The sequence below is a fragment of the Dysidea avara genome, chromosome 5 (assembly GCF_963678975.1).
Source record: "Dysidea avara chromosome 5, odDysAvar1.4, whole genome shotgun sequence".
Classification (NCBI taxonomy): Eukaryota; Metazoa; Porifera; class Demospongiae; order Dictyoceratida; family Dysideidae; genus Dysidea; species Dysidea avara.
The window spans coordinates 13,037,249-13,057,435 of NC_089276.1; the positions used below are offsets into that span (position 1 = coordinate 13,037,249).

The window sequence follows — 20,187 nt, forward strand, 5'->3', positions numbered from 1 at the left end:
GAATTCCAGACTCCCCCCCCTAGAAAGCTCATTTTGCAGAGTGTGTTCACACTGTGGATTGACTTCCATCTGCAGGTGTGTGCCAACTCCTTAGCAAAATCCTGGATCCACCTCTGGTTAACACTCAGTAATTTGCATGGTTGTTCTATGTTATGCTATCTTCACATCAACATTGTTAAAGAGAATTTGAAGGAATGTCTTCTTGTAGCTATATATACCCATGCATGATCTTTTTGCATAACGGGATGTGACTTACTGTAATCAACTAGTCTATGATTATGATTATGATTATATACTGGGTCGAGACAGCATAGCTGATAATTGACCCAGGTAATTACAGACAAAAAAAACATTTAACACATACATGCATACATAAAATTATTTATTGTGTGATGACAAGGTGGTTGGTAAAAATTTCTGTGGATTGCTCTTCAATAAAGTTGTTAGGTAAAGTGTTCCATTCTCTTAAAGTATTCGGAAAGAAGCTTTTCTGATACGATACAGTGGAACTGACTGGGATGATGAATCGATGTTGATGGAGCTGTCTAGTTGGATACTGAGTTGGTAAGAAATAAGATGGTAGCTGTATGGAAGGAGTAAGCTGATGAACAATTTTGTGAAATTGGCTTAACCTATTAATGTGTCTTCTCTCTTGTAGGGTTGGCCATTCAAGGAAGTTCAACATATCGGACACACTACTGTACCAACTAAAATCAGAAAGGACCCATCTTGCAGCACGTCATTGGATTGCAAGTGAACTAGCCATATCAAAGGAACTGTACTGTCAAAATTGGAGCTTAGAACTCTTGCATGACTCATACGTCAATTGTGACCAGATTTGTTAAATCAGCACTGAAATTATTATGATTAAAGTAAGGCAGTACAAACTTCTTCTCGGCTTTACGGTGATTAGATCAGTAGTCAGTACGTACCCTGAATAACAAGAAATATTTTAACAGGTGCATAAGTGCTTTAGTGGTGACACATATTAAGTGTAGATTTCTATGACACAGCTGGGGTCTGGAACCATAAACTCCTCTAATAATCTCAATGCTTTTACCACTATACATACGTATATTATGATTATGATTATGATTATGATTAGATACTGGAAAGACAGCACTCAGTGCTGGTTACATCCAGGAGGGGGGGGGACCCTCAAAACAAAAAGGGGGTTAATTACAACAAATCTAGTCCAAAAATACAATTATTAAACTGTTCTAGTGACTCTGTATCGATGATGTGATTAGGGAGGTTATTCCATTGCTTGATAGTTCTTGGAAAGTAACTCTGTTGGTAAGCAAGTGTTCTAGTTGGAGGAATTATATATCTGTATTGGTGATGCAATCTAGTTGGATATGAAGTAGGCTTGAAATACTCAGGGAGCTGGATAGATGGCAAAGCGTGATGTAATACTCTATATAGTAAGTTCAAACGATCAATACATCTTCTGCTCTGTAGGCTCTTCCAATGCAGTTGATCCAACAGGTAAGTGACACTACTCATTGGATTGTAATCCGATGCTACCCATCTTGCAGCACGACGTTGTATATACCCATAACTCACAAATAGCTGCTCCTCACAAGCTCAGCTCTATTCTGTTGTGCAGCTGGTGTGTCACATGACCCATATACATGCATGTCTGCAGCTGGTCATATGAATTCTAGCTATCTGTGGTGAGCTGTAGGGACCCGCCGATTATGCTGGCATAATTATAAGCATAATAGGTGCCTGAAAGCATTGAGCATAATGCTAGCATAATAGGTAGAATATTTGTGTAATAGTATGAATTCTTGCTTATTAAAATAGCTATCACAGAAAGATCGATATACTCTAATAGAACAGTCAGTAACTCTAATAGAACAATTACATAGCTGACTGTTCTATTAGAGTATATCGATCTTTTCTGTGATATGCATTTTGACAAGTAAGTTTGTGCTGCAGCCACTTATTATTTATCCATAAATTGGAAATTATTAGCAGAGCATGAGAACTAAGGCATAAATAATTGGGCATAATTTGAGCATAATGGGTAAGTATTGAGCATAAATTTAAGCATAATAGGTAAATTTTTGAGCAGTGCAGCATAGCATAATAGGTAAAATTATGAACATAATCGGCGGGTCCCTAGTGAGCTGTATGTTGGGCTCCTAGAGCTTCAGCAAAGGCCACATGCTTTATTGCTCACTTGCATTCACTGCAATGTCTACACCCAATTGTCTACACCTCAATTGATCATGAGTCTAGATGACTATAACGAGGTTTCTTCGAATCATAGGCGGTGGAGACGGGGGGGCATGGCTCCCCACTTTTATGGGACACTGTTCGCAAGAAAAGATCGAGAGAACAGTCGGCAGGATCTACAGTATTCAGCGAAGCAGTGTAGCAAGCTACTTAGCTAAGGAGATATAATTGATGGAGAGTAGCTATTGTCAACAGGTAGTTACCATTTTTTTCATCTTCAGCTTACAGCTGGCCTGGCCCCTCACTCTTTGGCCTGCTTCACCGCCCCTGAGAATTTTGATAAGCCGGCCGCCGCATTGTTGTTCCACTGAATCGGAACTTGATTCTTAAACCAACTGTCACATGATGTTAGTAGCTATAACCACCATCCTAGTGAGTCAATGCATGCCAAGTGCTTGTGCTTATAAAGTGCGTGCCATATCATGGCTGCAGCAAGATCACGTGAGGTCTCGTGCTGCTAAGTATCTATCACCCTGTTCATCAGCCACACGGCGCTTATCGTTTGGAAAATATAAGCGCCTGCTAATAATTTCTAATCATTAAGCGCCGTGAGGAGGAGTTGGTTAAGCGATACTAACTCACAGTCGTGTCAGTGAGTGTTATGTTGTGTTAAATAGTAGTAGCTACTTGCAGTAACACCAGTTGTGTGTGTACGTAATAAGGCCTCGTCCCGATAGCTGTTGAAAACTGAATGCACCTTGCAATCATTATCAGTGTCAATCTGCATGCTCGCGGTAGTCTACAACTCGGCCTACCATTCAGTACGTACTAGCTCTATTCCTACAGTACGTTAGTGTGGTTGTTGGATCACTAGTCAACTGAATATGTTTGCACGGCGACCAGTGTTTGTGCGTGAAAAGTAAAGGTCGCTACTCAGTGCCAACCCCCACATTCTCTAGCCACTTTAAAGGAATTGTTGGAGTGGAGAATAGTGATACCTTATATAGCTATCTGAAACCACCAGCAATATTTTGGATTGTAAAAGAGAACTGCACCCAAGATAGCTAGTCACTTCTGTATTCAATGTAGTTTTGGTACAACTATAAAATTTGACTTCACTAGCATTATAAGACTGGTAATCATTTTACACCAAAACAAAAATGTCTCTATCTGTCCAAGCAAGCAAAATGCAAGTGCAAGTTTCTATAACTAGTGGCAGGTCATGATTAGTGGCTTCCCATTTGCACACATTTCTCAAAATCAGTTGCACAAGTATCTAGCTACTAGGCTAACTACCTGCAATGTTATACTGTATAGGCAGAAACTTTGATAGAGAATTAACTTCGGTGGTTGGCAAATTTTCACTGAAATCATCAAATTTAATTCCGCCAAATATCCAAAGAGATAGAAAACACTGAGAAATTCAATGAAATACCTATGGCCTGCACAGCTTATTCTAATGAAGATCTAACCAACATTGAAAGATATGCTAGCAACTGAGCATGGTCCCACAGCTGTAGCCAGACATTTCTCTGTGCCTTTCACATTTTTCATACATGGGCCAGAGGCACCTAGCTACAAAGCGTTCTCCTACCAAATGATTCTCCTACTAATACATCCCAAATAGCCACTATTGATATGGTAACCTTGATCTTGGATGCAGCCATAATAGCCGAAGCTACCATTTGAGCTGCCATGACTATCTCATGACACCATCTGAAATTGTCAAATAGGGTCCATACGTGCATGATTAGCACAGGCTCCTGAGAGCAAGAGGAGCCGTCAGATTTAAATTAGTCAATCAGACATGTCATTCAATTCACTGAATATTTTTCCCATCAAAATTTCTGCAGTCATGCAGGTTATATTTATCAATCTATCCATCTGTCTATCATTTGGTTGAGAATTATATCATTCATGCAAAGGATTTGCTTGATACACACATGCAAGTTGATGCAACGTACCAAGGGTATCACTATTATACAAATTACCATTATGTAACGCTCCTATGCTTATGTTTACAGAGTCTTCTGAAATTGTTGACTGTGTATTGGCTGTGATTACCATGGCTGAGAAAGTCAAGCTACTTTCAGTAAAAGAGCCCCTACTGCTACCAGTAGATGATTCACAACATCAGACAGCTATGAATAGTACTGGTGGCAAACACTGCCCAGAGGAAAGACAACACATGGAGTTCAGTGTCACTACAATGAAGAGGAAATCAAACTACATGTCTTGTCATGGTTTGAATCAACTTGTGGGACAAAGAACACGCACATGTCGTCGACTCCCTTCTAAAATCATACTGCAGAATATAAGGTGAATCATTGCCATATCCCTAATAATGCTATTATACATGTCTGTTGTATATAGTGCAATATTCAATGTTGGTGTAAATGCAGTAATGGGACCATCAGGCTGCGGAAAGACCAGGTACCATATTTTTAGCTTACTATCCAGATATCCCAAACTAAAGGTTTCCAGATATCCTACAAATAGTGACATAAATGCCCAATGTTTTGCTTGTAATTTAGATCATAAACATACATTAATGTTTAGGCTGGTAGTATTGGAATAGCATGAAAGCTTTGCATCCAACATGAAACTGCCTGAAATTATTAAAATTATCCTGCTGACTTTAGATTGCTGATTAGTATCCGGATATCTGGATATTATGGATATTTGTTTCAGCACTGTATAATGCATATCTGTGCAGTCTAATAAACATCTTATCTGGTCGTAAGACAAAAGGAGTGTCTGGACACGTCGTGTTTTCTGGAGAAGTTATACCTGACAATTTTAGGTACATTGTAGGCTATGTACCTCAGGTTAGTAATGTGTAGTGTTTTGTACATACACACATATTGTTATACTACATATAGGATGACAATATATCTGGTGTTTTAACTGTACGAGAGAACATAATGTTTTCAGCACAGTTGAGGTTACCTCGAACGTTTTCATATTATGATAAAACGCAGAAAGTCAAGGATGTGATCAGTGAATTGGGTCTTGAGCACTGCAGTGACTCCAGAGTACGTTAGTAATTTTAATTTTAGCATATTACAAGACATATAACTAACACTACGTTGTCTTACTGCACTGTTTGATGTAATTTCTAGGTGATAATATTTTTTGTTAAATACCATCATTCTTCTCAATATTTATCTCATTAGGGGACTTCCTAGTGGCTTTTAAGTGATGTACAATAATGAATATATTTAATGAGGAGAGTTATAGGCAGTATCAGAATTTTTATAGTCAGTACAAGCACCATTGAATATTGTACATGTGGTATAGATTCAATCTAGCAGACCTTGAGGTAAAATTACTGATAATGGTTACTCCCCTAATACATAATGTTATTTGAGTTCTCTTTCCTACAATACATAACACGATTAGTGCACAAAAATGTCATTTAAATATCTACAGGTTGGCACTGCATTAAAACGTGGGATATCAGGTGGAGAGAGGAAGAGAACTAGTATAGCAATGGAACTAATAGTGTCTCCTGGAATCATCTTCCTTGATGAACCCACGTCTGGACTGGATGCTGCAACTGCCATTTCAGTGGTCCAATACTTGTACAAGTAAACTGTATACTTGGTATCTTCAACAATATGATTATATTTGTGTTGTATAGTTTGAGTCGTGATGACAGAATTGTTATCATGTCAATTCATCAACCACGCTACGCCATCATTAAACTGCTTGATAGTGTAACATTGTTGTCCAGAGGAGAACTGGTGTATAATGGATCAGCTCGTGCCGTGATCCCATATTTTACGAATGTGTTGGGTAAGAAAAACTTATCATCTGCATAAAAAAAATGTAAATTTTCCATAAATGCATGCAGGATTGGAATGCTCAAAGCACAATAATCCAGCAGATTTCTTTCTTGACAAGATTAATGAACAGGAAAAGGAGTATGATGAAGAAAAGGGGGAGGGTATGTGGTATTTGTATTCAAGATACTTAATAATGTGCCATGTAACCAAGATGTCTGCCACACCACAGTGTGTTTATTAACAAGAAGAGTGAAATGTGATTTTCACACTGTCACATATGTATATAGCTTATACAGGTAGTTACATATTCTGTATAGAGGAGAAACTTTGGTGGGGGTAAACTCAAAATAAACTGGCAAATTCAAGCTAGCTAATATCAGGTGCTACAAGTAATTGGCGGGTTAAACTTTGACGAATTTGTAGTAAATTTAAATTTCCGAATTCGATAAAGTTTTCCCCTGCCAAATTAAAGTTTCCCTCTATACGGTATTGGCTTTCAGCTAAGACACATCACTCTTCAAAGAACATGGCTGACAATACCACTGCTGAAAAAGATCAAGAACTCTAATAGAGCAGTCATGTTAAATAAATGTTGTAAATTATACAAAAATATGAAAGTTTTATTTTGTAAAAGAATTTAATCTTGATCTTCTACTGCCCATTATGTATATCAATTGCGTAGATTTTATGGAGGGGTACGCAAGAACTGTTTATCCACTTGAGAAAATCAAGACTTCCACACTTTTAAATTCAATGTCAGTTTTAAGCTTTTGTAAACTTCCCTGGCCAATGAGCATGCTTGTCATGTATGTGCATTATGAAGAACTCTGTTAACCACAAATATAATGGAGCCTTAAAATTTTGTATTTTATTTTAATTCTGTTTGGCCATGCGTGCAGTCTTTCTTGACTATATGGTATTATGTGGACATCTTCACTCTAGTTAAAAAATCTGTGCCAACTAAAAGTAGTATGTTTGCTGCAAAGTTCAGAAACAGTGATGAATATGCTCAACTACAAAATAAACTTGATCCTATCATACAAACTGCCTTACGTCATCCAGTGGCAAAGACTCCTTCGTATGCCAACAACTACTTTTGGCAGGTGAGAGCACTAATATGTATATGCACAGAGTTCACTCGTACATTTTTACTGGTAAAATTCCTCTTTTCGTTGATTTGTAATGTATAGCACAAGAATTTACTGAAATCTTGTCTTTATTAACTGCCATTAACAACTAATATTTGCAGACTTTATACATGTTCAGTCAACATAGTGTATCATGTGACCTGAACAATGCATTTTGTATATAATTCAAGCAAGCTGATTTGTAGCAAAATTAATATATTTTATAATTTCTTTTGTACTTTGTTTATAAGCATTGATTTAAGCCTTATGTACAGTTGTAAACCTTTGAATGTATTTGTAGGTTTACTATCTAGCAGTCCGTGCTAACAAAGTCCTAACCAGAGATCCGTCACCTTATTTTCAAGTAAGCATGTGTTTTGTTTCTTTGATGACCACCTTGCATGGCAATGTAGGTTTTTTCTACAATTGTACTAGCAATATTCACTGGAGTAATATTCTTTCAACTGGACACTGATATTCAAGGCCAGCGTGACAGGTCAGACTTTGAAGACATCTTCATCACATCTTTTATAATGCATGGTGTCCATGTAGGGCTGGTGCCATTTATCTGACCATTGTAAACATTGCAGTTTCAGGTGTATCAGGTTTAGATATATTCGCAAGACAAAGAGCATCACTAGTGTAAGAAAATTTGTGGCATAGAGCATTGCAGTATTTACAATGATCATACAGTCACGAGAGTACTAGTGGGTTCTATAGCATTGGAGCCCACCTTACTACGGTGATCTCCTTGGATCTAATACCATTGAGGATTCTGCCTGCTTTAGTGTACAGTCCTATTGTTTACTTCCTTAGTGGTAAGTTGAACACACACATGCACTCACTCATGCACGCACGCACGCACACATACACACACGTGTACACTCACACCTCAAGCTGCTGAATATTCAAGAAACACATCCTATAGGTTAATCTGTGGCAAGCAATCTTATCTGTTGTAAGGTTTTTGTAAAATTAGTTCTACAAGAATTCATGATGCTTGAAACTGTTTTGTCTTTGGTACTGTGCAGTATAGCCAGTAGCTAGCAAAGTGTACACTCAGGCAGGCACTGAGTAGCTAGGAAAATAAATGTGCATATCCAAACTCATTGGGTCCTGGGTGAATCAGATAGAAGCTCATTCATTTCTTTCCAAAACTGTTCAAATACTCTAATAGAACAGTCACTTCCATGATTTGGATGATGGAATGTTTGGATAATTGATGGCCAGATAATAGAAAGGCTACTGTATAATGAAATGTCTTAGTTGCAACAAGATTACCCATATTGTGTAGTGAGGACTTACAAGCAGAAGCAAGTACTAAAGTGAGTGTTCACCCTCAAGCCAGGTGAGCACTGAATACTGATCTTAAGAAAATTAGCAAAACACATAATATTTAGTTCATGCAATTACGTTACTGATGATAATTTATTGACCAGTATATACAAATCACTGCATGAAATTTCTATAATAGCATCTCAAAAAGTGACCAGTACAAATTGGCCTATATGATGATGTACTGCTAAACTGTATGGTATGGAAAGTCATGTGGCTGAAGCTCTGACTAAAGTCTTTCTTTGCACTACCAACAAACTTCCAACTCTACCAACGTATCATTACTGAGGTTGTATCTATTGCCCATCATCATGGCAATTTGCATCCTCCATGAATATATGTATTCCTCAGAATTTTATGTGTTTAACAAATGTTTGGGTCCTACTCATGGACACTCACATGTTGCAAGTGGTCGTTATACTTTTTTATATGCTGGCCATACTCCCTTTCAGATTTCCGTGCTGGTGCAGGTCGATTCTTTTTCTTTGTACTCACATTGACACTACTCAGCTATGCATCCATAGCAGCAATTTTCATGATCAGTTGCTTCATCAAGGCATTCAATGTTGCTAATGCAATAAGTATTCTGATGGTTTTAGCAAGCACGGTAAGACACATTGATTAGGTAACATTAAGAGTGTTTGTATATGTACACAGTGTTTTGGTGGGTTTCTAGTGACCCTTGAAAGTCTTGAAGATTGGATTGCTTGGCTACAATACTTCAGCTTTGTCCGATATAGCTTTGTTGTAAGTTTCTTTTTAGAACTGTGTTTTTTAGTATTGATACACAGTTAACACAAGCTATCCACTTGTCAATCTTTATACATCAACGTTTTTGTGACTGCAAGTGATGGTACATTATCTACAAGTGTAAGAGCTATAGTTAACAATAAATGTCTACTTCTGAGTCAGGAGTAGCCATTATACAGCCAAAATATTTTGAGAGGCAATATTTTCGAGGTTGAGCAATGTGGCTAAAACAAAATTTTCATGGATTTGCAAACACTCCCAAAATGTATGGAGGTCTAAAATATGTCAAGGATAAAATTTTCACTGTTTACTGCCGAAACTTCGAAATTGTCTCCCTCATCTATACTGTACATGTACCTGTGGCATTAGAGGCAAGAGCAGCTACCATGTGATCATTTGCAGTATTCTCTGGTACACTGGTAGTAATAGGTGCTTAGTATGCCTTAGTCGAAAGTTAAAGCTAAAGCCAGTAAGCCACACAGTTAATGTTTGGAAACTCAATATGGCTATATAGTACTAAAGATGTTTCAGTAAAGAAATGCTATTTTATGTAAATTACAGTACATGAGTGTGTGTGTATATCTGATAGGCATTTATGTGGAATGAGTTTGAGGACACTGTGTTCTGTAACCGGTTACCTCAAAACACTGCAAATAACACTGACATATGTTTGTCAGAAGGTGTGTTGACTTGCTGTGATATTATTCCACAAAACTGGTCAGTTAACAACATATTCTCTAACAAATTTGTACATGTTATATTGTGTGCAGTAACTTGTCCAGGACAATTTGTGGTGATGAACTACTAGATCAGTTGGGTGTTGACCAGTTCAATATGTGGTGGAATATTGTATTATTGACTGTACTGGGATCAATGTTCATGGTACTAAGTTTTGTTGCACTCTCAATTGCAACACGCAAGAAATGACAAACTGTTTTATTGACATAAGAGTGTACATAGTTTTATAAATAAATTAACAAAATTTTTATACTTTCAATTACAACAAACAAAACGTGATGTCAGTAACCTAATATCATTACCTTTTTTTTTAAGTTGATAAAATAAATAACTTAAGGACATGGCCACTACCCACGACTCCTACAGCAGGACCATTATGTGTAATTTATAGCTTTCCCCCAACCGTCCTTTTATATGACTGAAACGTTGCGGTATTGTCCAGAATAGCATGCACAGTAATATTGCTATATGTATAAGTAGAATTTAATACACTCAACCTTTCAAACTATACAACTGCAATTTGGTGTGAATACATTTAGAACTGTCTGTTATTGACTAAAATGATGTCAAACAGTTGCAAAAGTAAAATGTACAAAAATGATAATTATGAGTACACAATGTCCATACCAATTTGCGCACAGTTCTGCAGTAACAACAACACTAAGTCATATAATATAACAACTAGCCATACCTGTAGTACAGTGACAGATGGATCAACAAACTTTACATTGTCAACATTTGGAATAGCATAACCTTTCCTCCCATACTCTGAAAGATTTACGTATAAGTATACACATGATTTGACATGCTACTTGTTAGATTATCACTTTCACACCTCAGATCAAAGGAGCCGCCCAGACTGCTACATTCACAATGTAGCCCAGTTGGTGACTTGCCTGGGCTACAAATGGGCAGTGATTAGATATTAAGGCCAAAATCAATTGTGAAGGTTGATTAATAATATGCACGACTTGGATTTAACAATGAAAACCACTCAGACAGAAACCATTTTGTTATTCTCACTATCCCGAAATTACTACTCTACATAAAATAATCACTATAAAAGCAAGCTTACCCATCTAGGTATTTAGTAAACTCAGTAATTATGCCATAAACGATTAAAACATTAAACTCGCACAACCAAAATTCTCCATGATAACTCCAAAATTTCTCCATTCATCACAGCCAAACATTGTAGCTGCTTACCCACAATCAAATCTTTCAGGCATGCATATTCAGTGGTTGTACTTGTATTGGCTAATAAAATTTGAAAGTAAAATCCTTAGTTTGGGTAATTGATCGCCAGTACGGATTGGAAATTAGCAGTATATAACATGGGGCATTTTGGGCTTTTGCCTGGCTGATATGTATGCCCTCAGCCCTCATGCTGTTGGGCATACGTATCAGGCAAAACCCTCATTCCTGTGTTACAACTATCACATGTAGCTACGCACTGTGAGAAAGACCAATGGAAAACTTTCACTGTTATAATAGCCTACCACATGAAAGTTCATGGGGGATCTTTGTGGTTACAAGATTACATATACTTACAGAAAAATATTTTCAATTAAAGGTAAAATCAAAAAACTCCGTGAAACTGTCCCACAGTAGGTGATCATACAATAGCTAGTTACTGACCATTGATGATGGGTACAAGAAGAAACTGAGACATTCCGTTCAATGCATGTTCAAGAGGTGCTGTCTGCAATGATATTAGCTGTAGTATACAAGTTGTCACGTTATGGAACTTACGTACATCGAAATCACCAATTGATGATGACAATCCACCAAACTGTATTCTAGTAAAAGTAAGGTAAATATGTCATTACTAGTGCCATTACCATATATGGTCACTACTTCTACACACACAAATTGGCATACAGTGAAGCCTCACTTATAGTGGATGTCTGTTTAGTACTATAAAGTTGGTACATGATGGCCACCTTTTATAGTATACTTCACATTTATAATACAATCATACTTTAAATTTTCAGTTTCTAGCACTACAGTAGGTACATCAGCAGTATGGACAACATCAACTTGTAAAGTAGATTGAACCGTCTGCAGAGAAAATATCACACAGTAACTTGCCAGAATGTTAACTACGTACCATCTTAATGGAAAATGCATCAACAGTAGTATCATCTGATTGGATCACTTGAAATAATATATCTCCTAATAGAGTCACATGAATGCCAGCTGGATCTATAAATATTTCATCGTGTCTATTAATAGTAACATCCAGAACAACTCCCATGTTTGGAAATGACTTGAATAGCTACAGACAAGTAAAAATATAGGACATTTCGTAACAGACTTACATACCATGGGAACAGTAGATTTGAAGAATAGTGTGTTCAGCTTCAACATGGAGTCTTTAGGCAGCTACACAAGAACATCAAATAATACATACAACACAAAAACAGCAGCAAGGTTTCATTATAAAAGTCCCCACAAAATGCACATGTTATATTAAACAGTCCCCTTACCCAGCTAAACTATAAAATGCATTTCTTTCTAAACGACTAGTTTTCCATGATATAATTAGTGTTGTCACATAACGCACAGAACTGGTTATCTCAAATGAGTTAATCGATAGACCAACTGTTTAATTACTTGTATGAATCGCAATTGTCAAGTTAAACACATGTAAGATACATAAATCCAAACAATGGACTGTCCTTCCCTAAGGCTATGCACAAACTGTGGAATCTAACTGAACATGCAACAAACCATAAACATACCATTTTGTCTACATGCTGTACCAATCTTTCTTTCCAGCAGTTGTTTCATTTTTCACCTATTCAATAGTTTGTTCAAAATTTATCTATTTTGTTCAGTGTTAATTATCAATTTTGTCCTTTCCAAGTACACATGCACGCACAAACACACAAGCCTCCAGCAGCCATACAAAGTACTGTATTCCCACCCAGCAAACCAGTACTAGGATGTCTGCAGGCACTTGGATCTTGTGCAGGAAAATCCTCCTGAGGCACCCTCAGGAGGGCTATCCAGGTCTCATGGAGGGAGGCCGCAGAACCCAAAGTTGCACAATGACCTCAACACCACTAAGCCAGACAAAGGCAGCTAAGAATTTGCTTCCCCAGGTACCCATTGATGTTACAGCTGGGTGGGCTGCTTCCCCAATTGACACAAGCTGCAGTTCCCCCTTTAAATAGCTGGGTAGACTGGGGCAATGTGAGTATTAAGTTTCTTGCTTAAAGGGTAACAATAACATCACCAATGTAGCAAAACTGGATATCATCTTGGAACCTTTTGATTACCGGGCTGATGTTCCATGCTACATCCACACACATACGCACACACACCATATCAGGGGTGACTCTATGATGCAGCACACCAGACTGGATTGCTGCCGTGATGGCAGATCCAAACAACTTTGGAGTAAGGAGCAAATAAATCATCTTATCAGTACTTGACACATCTGGTAGTTGAACAGGTGGTGTTGAAACATCATCATTCACTGAAGGGAACACTCCTCCCTACAGGTGTATTTCAAGTGAATTTAAAAGAAGTGGTACATGTGTTTATAGTACACAATCCAGCAGTATGCTAAGAGCACTGCAAGAGCACATACACACATTGCAAACAACATTTAACACACATACACACACGCGCACGCACGCACGCACGCACGCACGCACGCACGCACACACATACTTCTAAGTCAAAGTGAATATGAGTTGACGTGAATTCAGGATCACGTAATAATCCATAAGTGACTGTAAACTGATTTATTTCTTTTCTCACTAATAAAACAACATACCAACATTAGTACCCTTGGATCAAAATACAAGGGATCATATAGCATGAAACAACGATAGCATGGACTACATTTTGTAAACTCTGTGTGTGCATGCAAGTGTGTAGTGCGTGTGCGTGCGTGTGTGCGTGCATGTGTGGTGTACTTACAAGGATAAGATGAAATTTTGGCATTCCATTTTGAGTCCACTACATGAGCTTTGTCACACAACAGAGACACGAGTCGTTTCTTCAGAGAATCTTCCATTTTATTATGAAACAATTTGTAAAACCAACTACAAATACAATGGTCTAATATAAGCGGCAACATAGTCACTATTACAGACCTTGCTCCTCCATGTAAATCAACTGATAGAGAAGGTATGTTTGGTTCACATTTAGTAACCTTAAGTACTGGGTGTCCATCTGAACTCTTAGATATCAAAACTGTCAATTTGATAGCAGCATGTTTGATGTCAATCTCAGCTCTGCCATGATCACTAACACCCCTGTGTCAACAGTAATATACCAACACCTGCCTTTCTCTGTTATCATGACTTATACAAACATGCAACTTATAGTAACTTAAATCTACGGCATATTTAGTATGTAATATGTTTTACAAATATCACAATGCATTGAAGATCTGGTGTACGAATGTGTTTTGGACACTGTTTTGCTTTCAAGAGACACAGAATAGATCTGTCCACATGCATGTTCAAAATGTAGGTACAGGTAGCCATTATTATGCACTTACCATTTCTTGTATTTCCAGTCACATTTTGTTTCTAGTAGAATATCGGACAATTCCAGTGTAATACCAGCAGTACTACTGCTAACTGTTAATGACTTTATGGAGAAGGCTGTGATCCTGATACTGAAATACAATAAAACAAAGTGATTACAAACACATGTGACAAGAAAAAAAAAACGTCAAATCAATATTACAGCTCATGCAAAAGTCAATAATATATCTTACATAATGGGTACACACATTTTGATTAAATTTTCATGTGCAAATTTTCATTACCCAATCCATAGGAAGGCCTGCTACAGTTCACTCTAGCAACATACTCATGTGTACAGACTCTATTTCAGCACAGGGGCTTCTTATCAATCAAACATTGTAAGTGTTCATACTGAAAATAGCTGAAATAGAGCTCAACCATCTGTTGCATAAAAACTACTGATATAAAATTTACCAGATGTGAGATATAACAGGGGTGGGGGATCAAAGATACATCCACTGTTAAAATTAATGAAGAATAACCACTACTCTGAAGAGTTCTTATAGTTGTAGTATCCACTACTTTAAACAGAGTAACCATACGTTACTCTTCTCTCTATGGATTACATGTTACTTTGATCCCAGTAGCTCCCCAGATAAGAGGTATTAATCTTCCCAGCCATGGGAACTCTGAAGTGATTTGTTATCCACCATTCATTTTTAACAGTACTATTAAAGGATGTGAAGTGTTGGACAGCTCACTTAATTATAGTCTCGCGGCGCCCGACCCTAAAAAGAGGGTCTGGTGAAACTCTGTACAAAAAGTTTGAGCTCTGGAATGTTTATTGGATGACGTTTACGTGTTACGTAAGTACATGTTTACGTCACAACATCCATTCAACCAGATCCACTTACAGCATCACCAAACTAATGGCGCTACTTTATTTATTCATCTATGATTCTACATTAAAACGAACCCAACAGAATTGTATGGCCATTTCTCAACGATTTTAAGCGGCAAAGTCACCGGAGAGAATAAACGTCTTAGTGATTAAGACAAAAAATATACATTACAAGCATACAGGGGCCTAGACACAAGGGTACCATGTGCTGATGGATCAGTACAGGAGCCCTGGCAAGACTTACATTAACTAAAAGTAAATTAAATTACAATACACAAAAAAAAAAAACTATATCTACATATATGTAATACTTAAAATTTACCTAAGGTGGTCTAAAAGATCCCAGCCCGGGGAGGCTCTAGAATTAAAAATTCTGTAAGAACAGGACACAGCAATGCGAGCTGCCTGCTCAAACAAGGATCTTACGGTTTTCTTTGGCACTTCACAAGCAGTAGCCATTTGAGCAATTGTTTCTGACAAAAAGTGGCCTAAACAACCAATTTCAATGGGAACAAGATTGACAGTTAACCCAGAAAGTTGGAGGTCATATTGCAAGGAACTATATCGATCTTCCTTTCTAGCTCTAGCAGCAAGAAGATGTTGCTGGGTATTAGTTGGTACTGTCAATTTATGTAATTAACCGTAAGCCGCGAACCTTTTGCAATGTACGCATTACACAATCAATTTGAAATGGAGCGATCTGATTGGAGCTTCCAACATTCCGGCAGCGCCAAACTTTTTGTATTCACCAGACCCTCTTTCTAGGGTCGGGCGCCGCGAGACTAACTTAATTATGAACGTAGCAATGGCAAACTTACTTACTTTTTAACTGAATACTCAATCTTGCCAATCACTTTAACTTTTGCTTTGTCAGAGATGTCAGCAATGTTCAGTTCTGATAGCTCCTTCTCCAACAATGGTACCACTAGACCAGACACTATAACAGGTAAAATTATAATACAATTTATATAGCCACAGTGGTCAATGATCACCGTAATTCAAGGCCTTCGATGTGAGAGTTATCCTAGCTCCAGAGGTGTTAGCATTAGTGACGCATAAATTACACATGGACACAGCAAGTAGAAAGATCCATATCCTGGTGGTCGCCATCCCTTTAGTGCCGGCAGATCTCGCAACAGGTCGACCCTAGAACTGAACCTTGGACAAAACGTGAAGAGGGTACGTAATACCAGAACTCTGCTCGAGTGTGCTTCTCGCAAAAGGGCGAGCCAAACGGGGAATCACCTATTCTGTAATGAGCTTGTTGATTTATAATTGTAATTGTCCTTTCATAGCTAGTGTATTTATCACATATTTAGTAAATTTCATGTTATTTAGTGAAAATGTTTACCTCGTGATGCTCAAACCATAGATTATCGAGAGATGGATTTGGTGTAGACAAGGAGTGAGGACAAGTTCATGATGGTGTGTAGTCTGGCGGCGCCCGCCCCTTCGCATAAAGTGAGTCTTTGCGAAGGGGGGCGGGCGCCGCCTGACTAGATTGTGTGTACAGTGCATAGTCATCAAGTGATCAAGTACAATATTATTATACGTTACATTTATAAAATGGGGTCAACTAAAGCATAGATATTAATAGGTGTCTATTATCTATGCCGACCTAGCAGGTGACCTCATTACACGTGAGACACACGCATCGGATCGCTGTCTCATGCGTAGTTTTCCACCTCACACATTGCAATTCCTGGAAAATTAAACTCTCACGTAATTTAATTTCACTTCATACCTCTCAGCAAAGCACTAAACAGTGCTTAAAATGAAAAAATATAACTGAAAATAGTCAAAGCAAGTGATCCATTTTTTTTTGCAATTTTTACAGGAATTTTTCTGAGAGAAGACCGGCCTCACTCATTCATTTTAACCTTGGGTCTGGTCTCACTCCAAGTGCACGTTGGTATCATGTCTCTGATTAAATCGACTCATGGTGGTCTATTCATGTCTATTTAATATGATGGCATGTCCTACCCCCACCCTACTCTGGGTCATCTTATGATATAGGGTAATACATTTCTAGTATCAAATTCCCCTCCATTGGGGCGAAGTAACTTGAGTCATAAACTGCAGTAGTCAATAGCCCCATAAACACATGTTTAGTACATGAGGACTCACAGGTGAGCATGGCATTGATAGGTGTGTTACTGGCTGCTAGCATGTGCATAGTATTTTAAATGAGGAATTGACATACAGTGTAGTCTGGGATGGTGGGACAGGCCAAAGTGGGAGGGGGTGGAGTAGGAATTGGCAATGAAAATACACAACAGGATATTTCTGAGAAAAGTTTCAAGCTCTGTTCTATTTTAGACTATTTTCACGGTGTTGTTACAGATAAATTAAGTGGCTACAGAATGTGACTGTTCTATTAGAGTTATTGACTGCTCTATTAGAGTATCATTTGTATAAGCATTGATTAATGCAGCAGGAATGGGAGATGACCAGCCCATTCCACTGCCTATAAGGGATAGTCTACTACATTATAGACCCTTGTCACACTGAGATTTATCAATTTGGAAATTGAAAAGTAGATACTATAAGCTTTAGTGTAGGGAAGGGTCTGTGATATACCAGACTAGCTATGTGATGTGTGTCAGTGTATAAAACCTTTTAGCGGCGACCTCTATATTAAGGTCACTTCATTATGGTCACCACATCAACTACATGGGGTGTATACCACAAGAACACGCTGACTATAGATCACACATAGATCACAAAAGGGACAATTTTACTGAGCTATAAGTAATTTCATAACAATGTATAGATGTTTGAGGTTTGACAATTACGTATTCTATTTTGTAGTGGGATTTTTAACATTGGTGTCGAATAGTGGGAAAACTAATTGTGCATATGTACAGGTATGTCCTAATTACCACTCTGTGTGTGTACGTATGTCTGTCTTTCTGTGTGTGGTAGTTTGTATAGTAACATATGCGGCAGTAAGGGGAGGACTAGACCTCAGAATGAGATTTTGGCCATTATATATGTGGACTGAAAACTACAGAAAAATGCCATAGTCTAATAGAGTATTCATATAGAGCAGTCACAATGTGTTCCTAAAATTGTGTTAAAACAGAAAAATTTGTTAGTGCTGAACTATACTAACTAACATATTAATTTTTCAATGATGTATTGTTATGTACCAAAATGTATTTTTGGCTAGACACAAGGTGGAAGGATTTGATGCTGATTTCTTGTCCTGGATTATATGGCTGTAGTTATAACAGTAACTTTAGAACAATCAAACTCGAAAGGTTAGCTAAACTGCTGCTACTTCTTTTGTGTTAGTAAGAACTCATCCTGCTGCCTTCTGTTGGTATCATCCCCTTTTCACCTGTATTACATACAGTACTATATGAACAGTATCATTTGTAATTTAGTAATTATTTAATAATTATACAGTACATTGCTATCAATTGGAGTGAATGAGTCATACGTGTGTGTGTGTGTGTGTGTGTGTGTGTGTGTGTGTGTGTGTGTGTGTGTGTGTGTGTGTGTGTGTGTGTGTGTGTGTGTGTGTGTGTGTGTGTGTGTGTGTGTGTGTGTGTGTGTGTGTGTGTGTGTGTGTGTGTGTGTGTGTGTGTGTGTGTGTGTGTGTGTGTGTGTGTGTGCATGTATACTGAATACAGTGGAATCTTGATTATCCAAGCACCTACACTGTATTAACCAAACAATCACTTATCCAAATGTCAATATTGACTGTTCTAGAGTATTTTGTCAACAAGTGTATGCTTTATTAGAGTAGTTGAGCAGAGCTCTGTATATAAATGTATGGATGTTTGATTTTACATACCTTTCAATTATATGAGCACCCTTCTCTCCCCTCATTTAGTTAGGATAACCATTGTAACATTCTGTTCTCTGTATTTTCATACACGCAACCACTACACTCACACTACACTCTACTATATGTACACTGTACTTGCCAGAAGAAGTGAGGTGCATTACTAACAGGTTGTAGTAGCAGTGGCTGACAGTGCTGGTGGACTGTTACCCATTCCAGTATCAAATGACCACCTATACAAACATGACCATAGAGACCACAATTATGTTATATATAATTTTAAAATACTTGGTTAACGTTGAAGGAAGACACCTAACATGGACTTTTAAAACAACAACATTGTAAGTAAACATTTTCAGTTAACCATTGTGGAATTATGCAAGCAGTTTAAATACAAAATGTAGATGGATTGATGTTATAATAACCACACCATCACAGCTATTACTAATATTTGTATGTATGGATACGTATTGCATGTGTGTGTGTTTGTGTGTAAAACCAACCAAAAAAACCTGTTACCAGCTGTTATTTGGTTGGCTCCCTAGAAGTGTCCTGCACATGGTGCTAAGCTTTGTTGGAGGGACTAGATCCGTCAAGATTTGAAGAAAGTATGGGATAGATGAATCATCATGGTACAAAGATTGTACCAGATGGCATAGTCAACAAGTGATGGTGCCACCTTTAAACAAGCTTTTGTTTGTGCCACTTGCCATCACTCTTTAAAAAGATGTTGCAAGGCATAAGTGTACCGCTACTCATCCTTGCCGATGATAAGGAAGAGTGACCACATCCCTGGACAGCATCATCCCAGGTTGGCTGACTTTAAGTTCATGTGTGCGCGTGTGTGTGTGTGTGTGTGTGTGTGTGTGTGTGTGTGTGTGTGTGTGTGTGTGTGTGTGTGTGTGTGTGTGTGTGCGTGCATGTGTGCGTGCATGTGTGTGTGAGGCAGCATAGCCAAGTGGCTAGAACATCGTCCTGTTAATCAAAAAGGTTCCTGGTTCGATGCCCAGTTATGCCACTTTGGTATTGTTGTTACTTCTTTGGGCAAGAAACTTTACTCACATTGCTCCAGTCTACCCAG

At 38.0% G+C, this 20,187-nt stretch overlaps 2 protein-coding genes and 1 long non-coding RNA gene across 4 annotated transcripts; 2 read left to right on the plus strand and 1 right to left on the minus strand.

Annotated features, from left to right (window-relative positions):
- Positions 1-2,764: 2,764 nt before the first annotated feature.
- LOC136256377 (broad substrate specificity ATP-binding cassette transporter ABCG2-like) lies at positions 2,765-10,210 on the plus strand. Its single transcript, XM_066049318.1, has 17 exons — positions 2,765-2,836; positions 4,209-4,503; positions 4,558-4,617; positions 4,901-5,012; positions 5,067-5,219; positions 5,617-5,774; positions 5,828-5,982; positions 6,041-6,133; positions 6,915-7,075; positions 7,401-7,463; positions 7,513-7,595; positions 7,652-7,741; positions 7,793-7,917; positions 8,887-9,041; positions 9,092-9,181; positions 9,774-9,901; positions 9,955-10,210. Exons 2-17 carry the CDS (start codon positions 4,250-4,252, stop codon positions 10,109-10,111), a joined length of 2,037 nt encoding a protein of 678 aa, XP_065905390.1. The 5' UTR covers positions 2,765-2,836; positions 4,209-4,249; the 3' UTR covers positions 10,112-10,210.
- Positions 10,211-10,393: 183 nt separating this feature from the next.
- LOC136256492 (bactericidal permeability-increasing protein-like) lies at positions 10,394-16,596 on the minus strand. Of its 2 annotated transcripts, none has more exons than XM_066049468.1 (14): positions 16,306-16,593; positions 16,136-16,250; positions 14,442-14,561; positions 14,032-14,193; positions 13,856-13,980; positions 13,604-13,692; positions 13,252-13,425; positions 12,248-12,307; positions 12,033-12,200; positions 11,904-11,983; positions 11,679-11,721; positions 11,561-11,624; positions 10,614-10,690; positions 10,394-10,565 (listed from the first exon to the last, which is right to left on the minus strand). In XM_066049468.1, the coding sequence occupies exons 1-14, from the start codon at positions 16,421-16,423 to the stop codon at positions 10,527-10,529; spliced, it is 1,434 nt and encodes a 477-aa protein (XP_065905540.1). In that variant the 5' UTR covers positions 16,424-16,593; the 3' UTR covers positions 10,394-10,526. The 2 variants fall into 2 exon arrangements, 1 of the variants encoding a protein (XP_065905540.1); XR_010701516.1 differs by having other exon boundaries at positions 10,453-10,565; positions 11,474-11,624; positions 16,306-16,596.
- Positions 16,597-16,632: 36 nt separating this feature from the next.
- LOC136256493 (uncharacterized) lies at positions 16,633-19,911 on the plus strand. Its single transcript, XR_010701517.1, has 4 exons — positions 16,633-16,718; positions 18,125-18,180; positions 18,486-18,576; positions 19,652-19,911. It is a non-coding gene; the product is annotated as an uncharacterized lncRNA (long non-coding RNA).
- The last annotated feature ends 276 nt before the right edge of the window (positions 19,912-20,187 follow it).

Excerpts from the sequence above, each read along its gene's own strand:
- LOC136256377 (XM_066049318.1), top strand. The coding sequence starts at position 4,250 with ATGGCTGAGAAAGTCAAGCTACTTTCAGTAAAAGAGCCCCTACTGCTA. Across the intron at positions 4,618-4,900 it reads TCAGGCTGCGGAAAGACCAG|TCTAATAAACATCTTATCTG; the intron begins GTACCATATTTT and ends ATATCTGTGCAG. Across the intron at positions 5,220-5,616 it reads AGCACTGCAGTGACTCCAGA|GTTGGCACTGCATTAAAACG; the intron begins GTACGTTAGTAA and ends AAATATCTACAG.
- LOC136256492 (XM_066049468.1), bottom strand. The coding sequence starts at position 16,423 with ATGGCGACCACCAGGATATGGATCTTTCTACTTGCTGTGTCCATGTGT. Across the intron at positions 14,562-16,135 it reads ATTGAGTATTCAGTTAAAAA|TATCAGGATCACAGCCTTCT; the intron begins GTAAGTAAGTTT and ends ATTGTATTTCAG. Across the intron at positions 10,691-11,560 it reads TCTTGTACCCATCATCAATG|AGTATGGGAGGAAAGGTTAT; the intron begins GTCAGTAACTAG and ends TAAATCTTTCAG.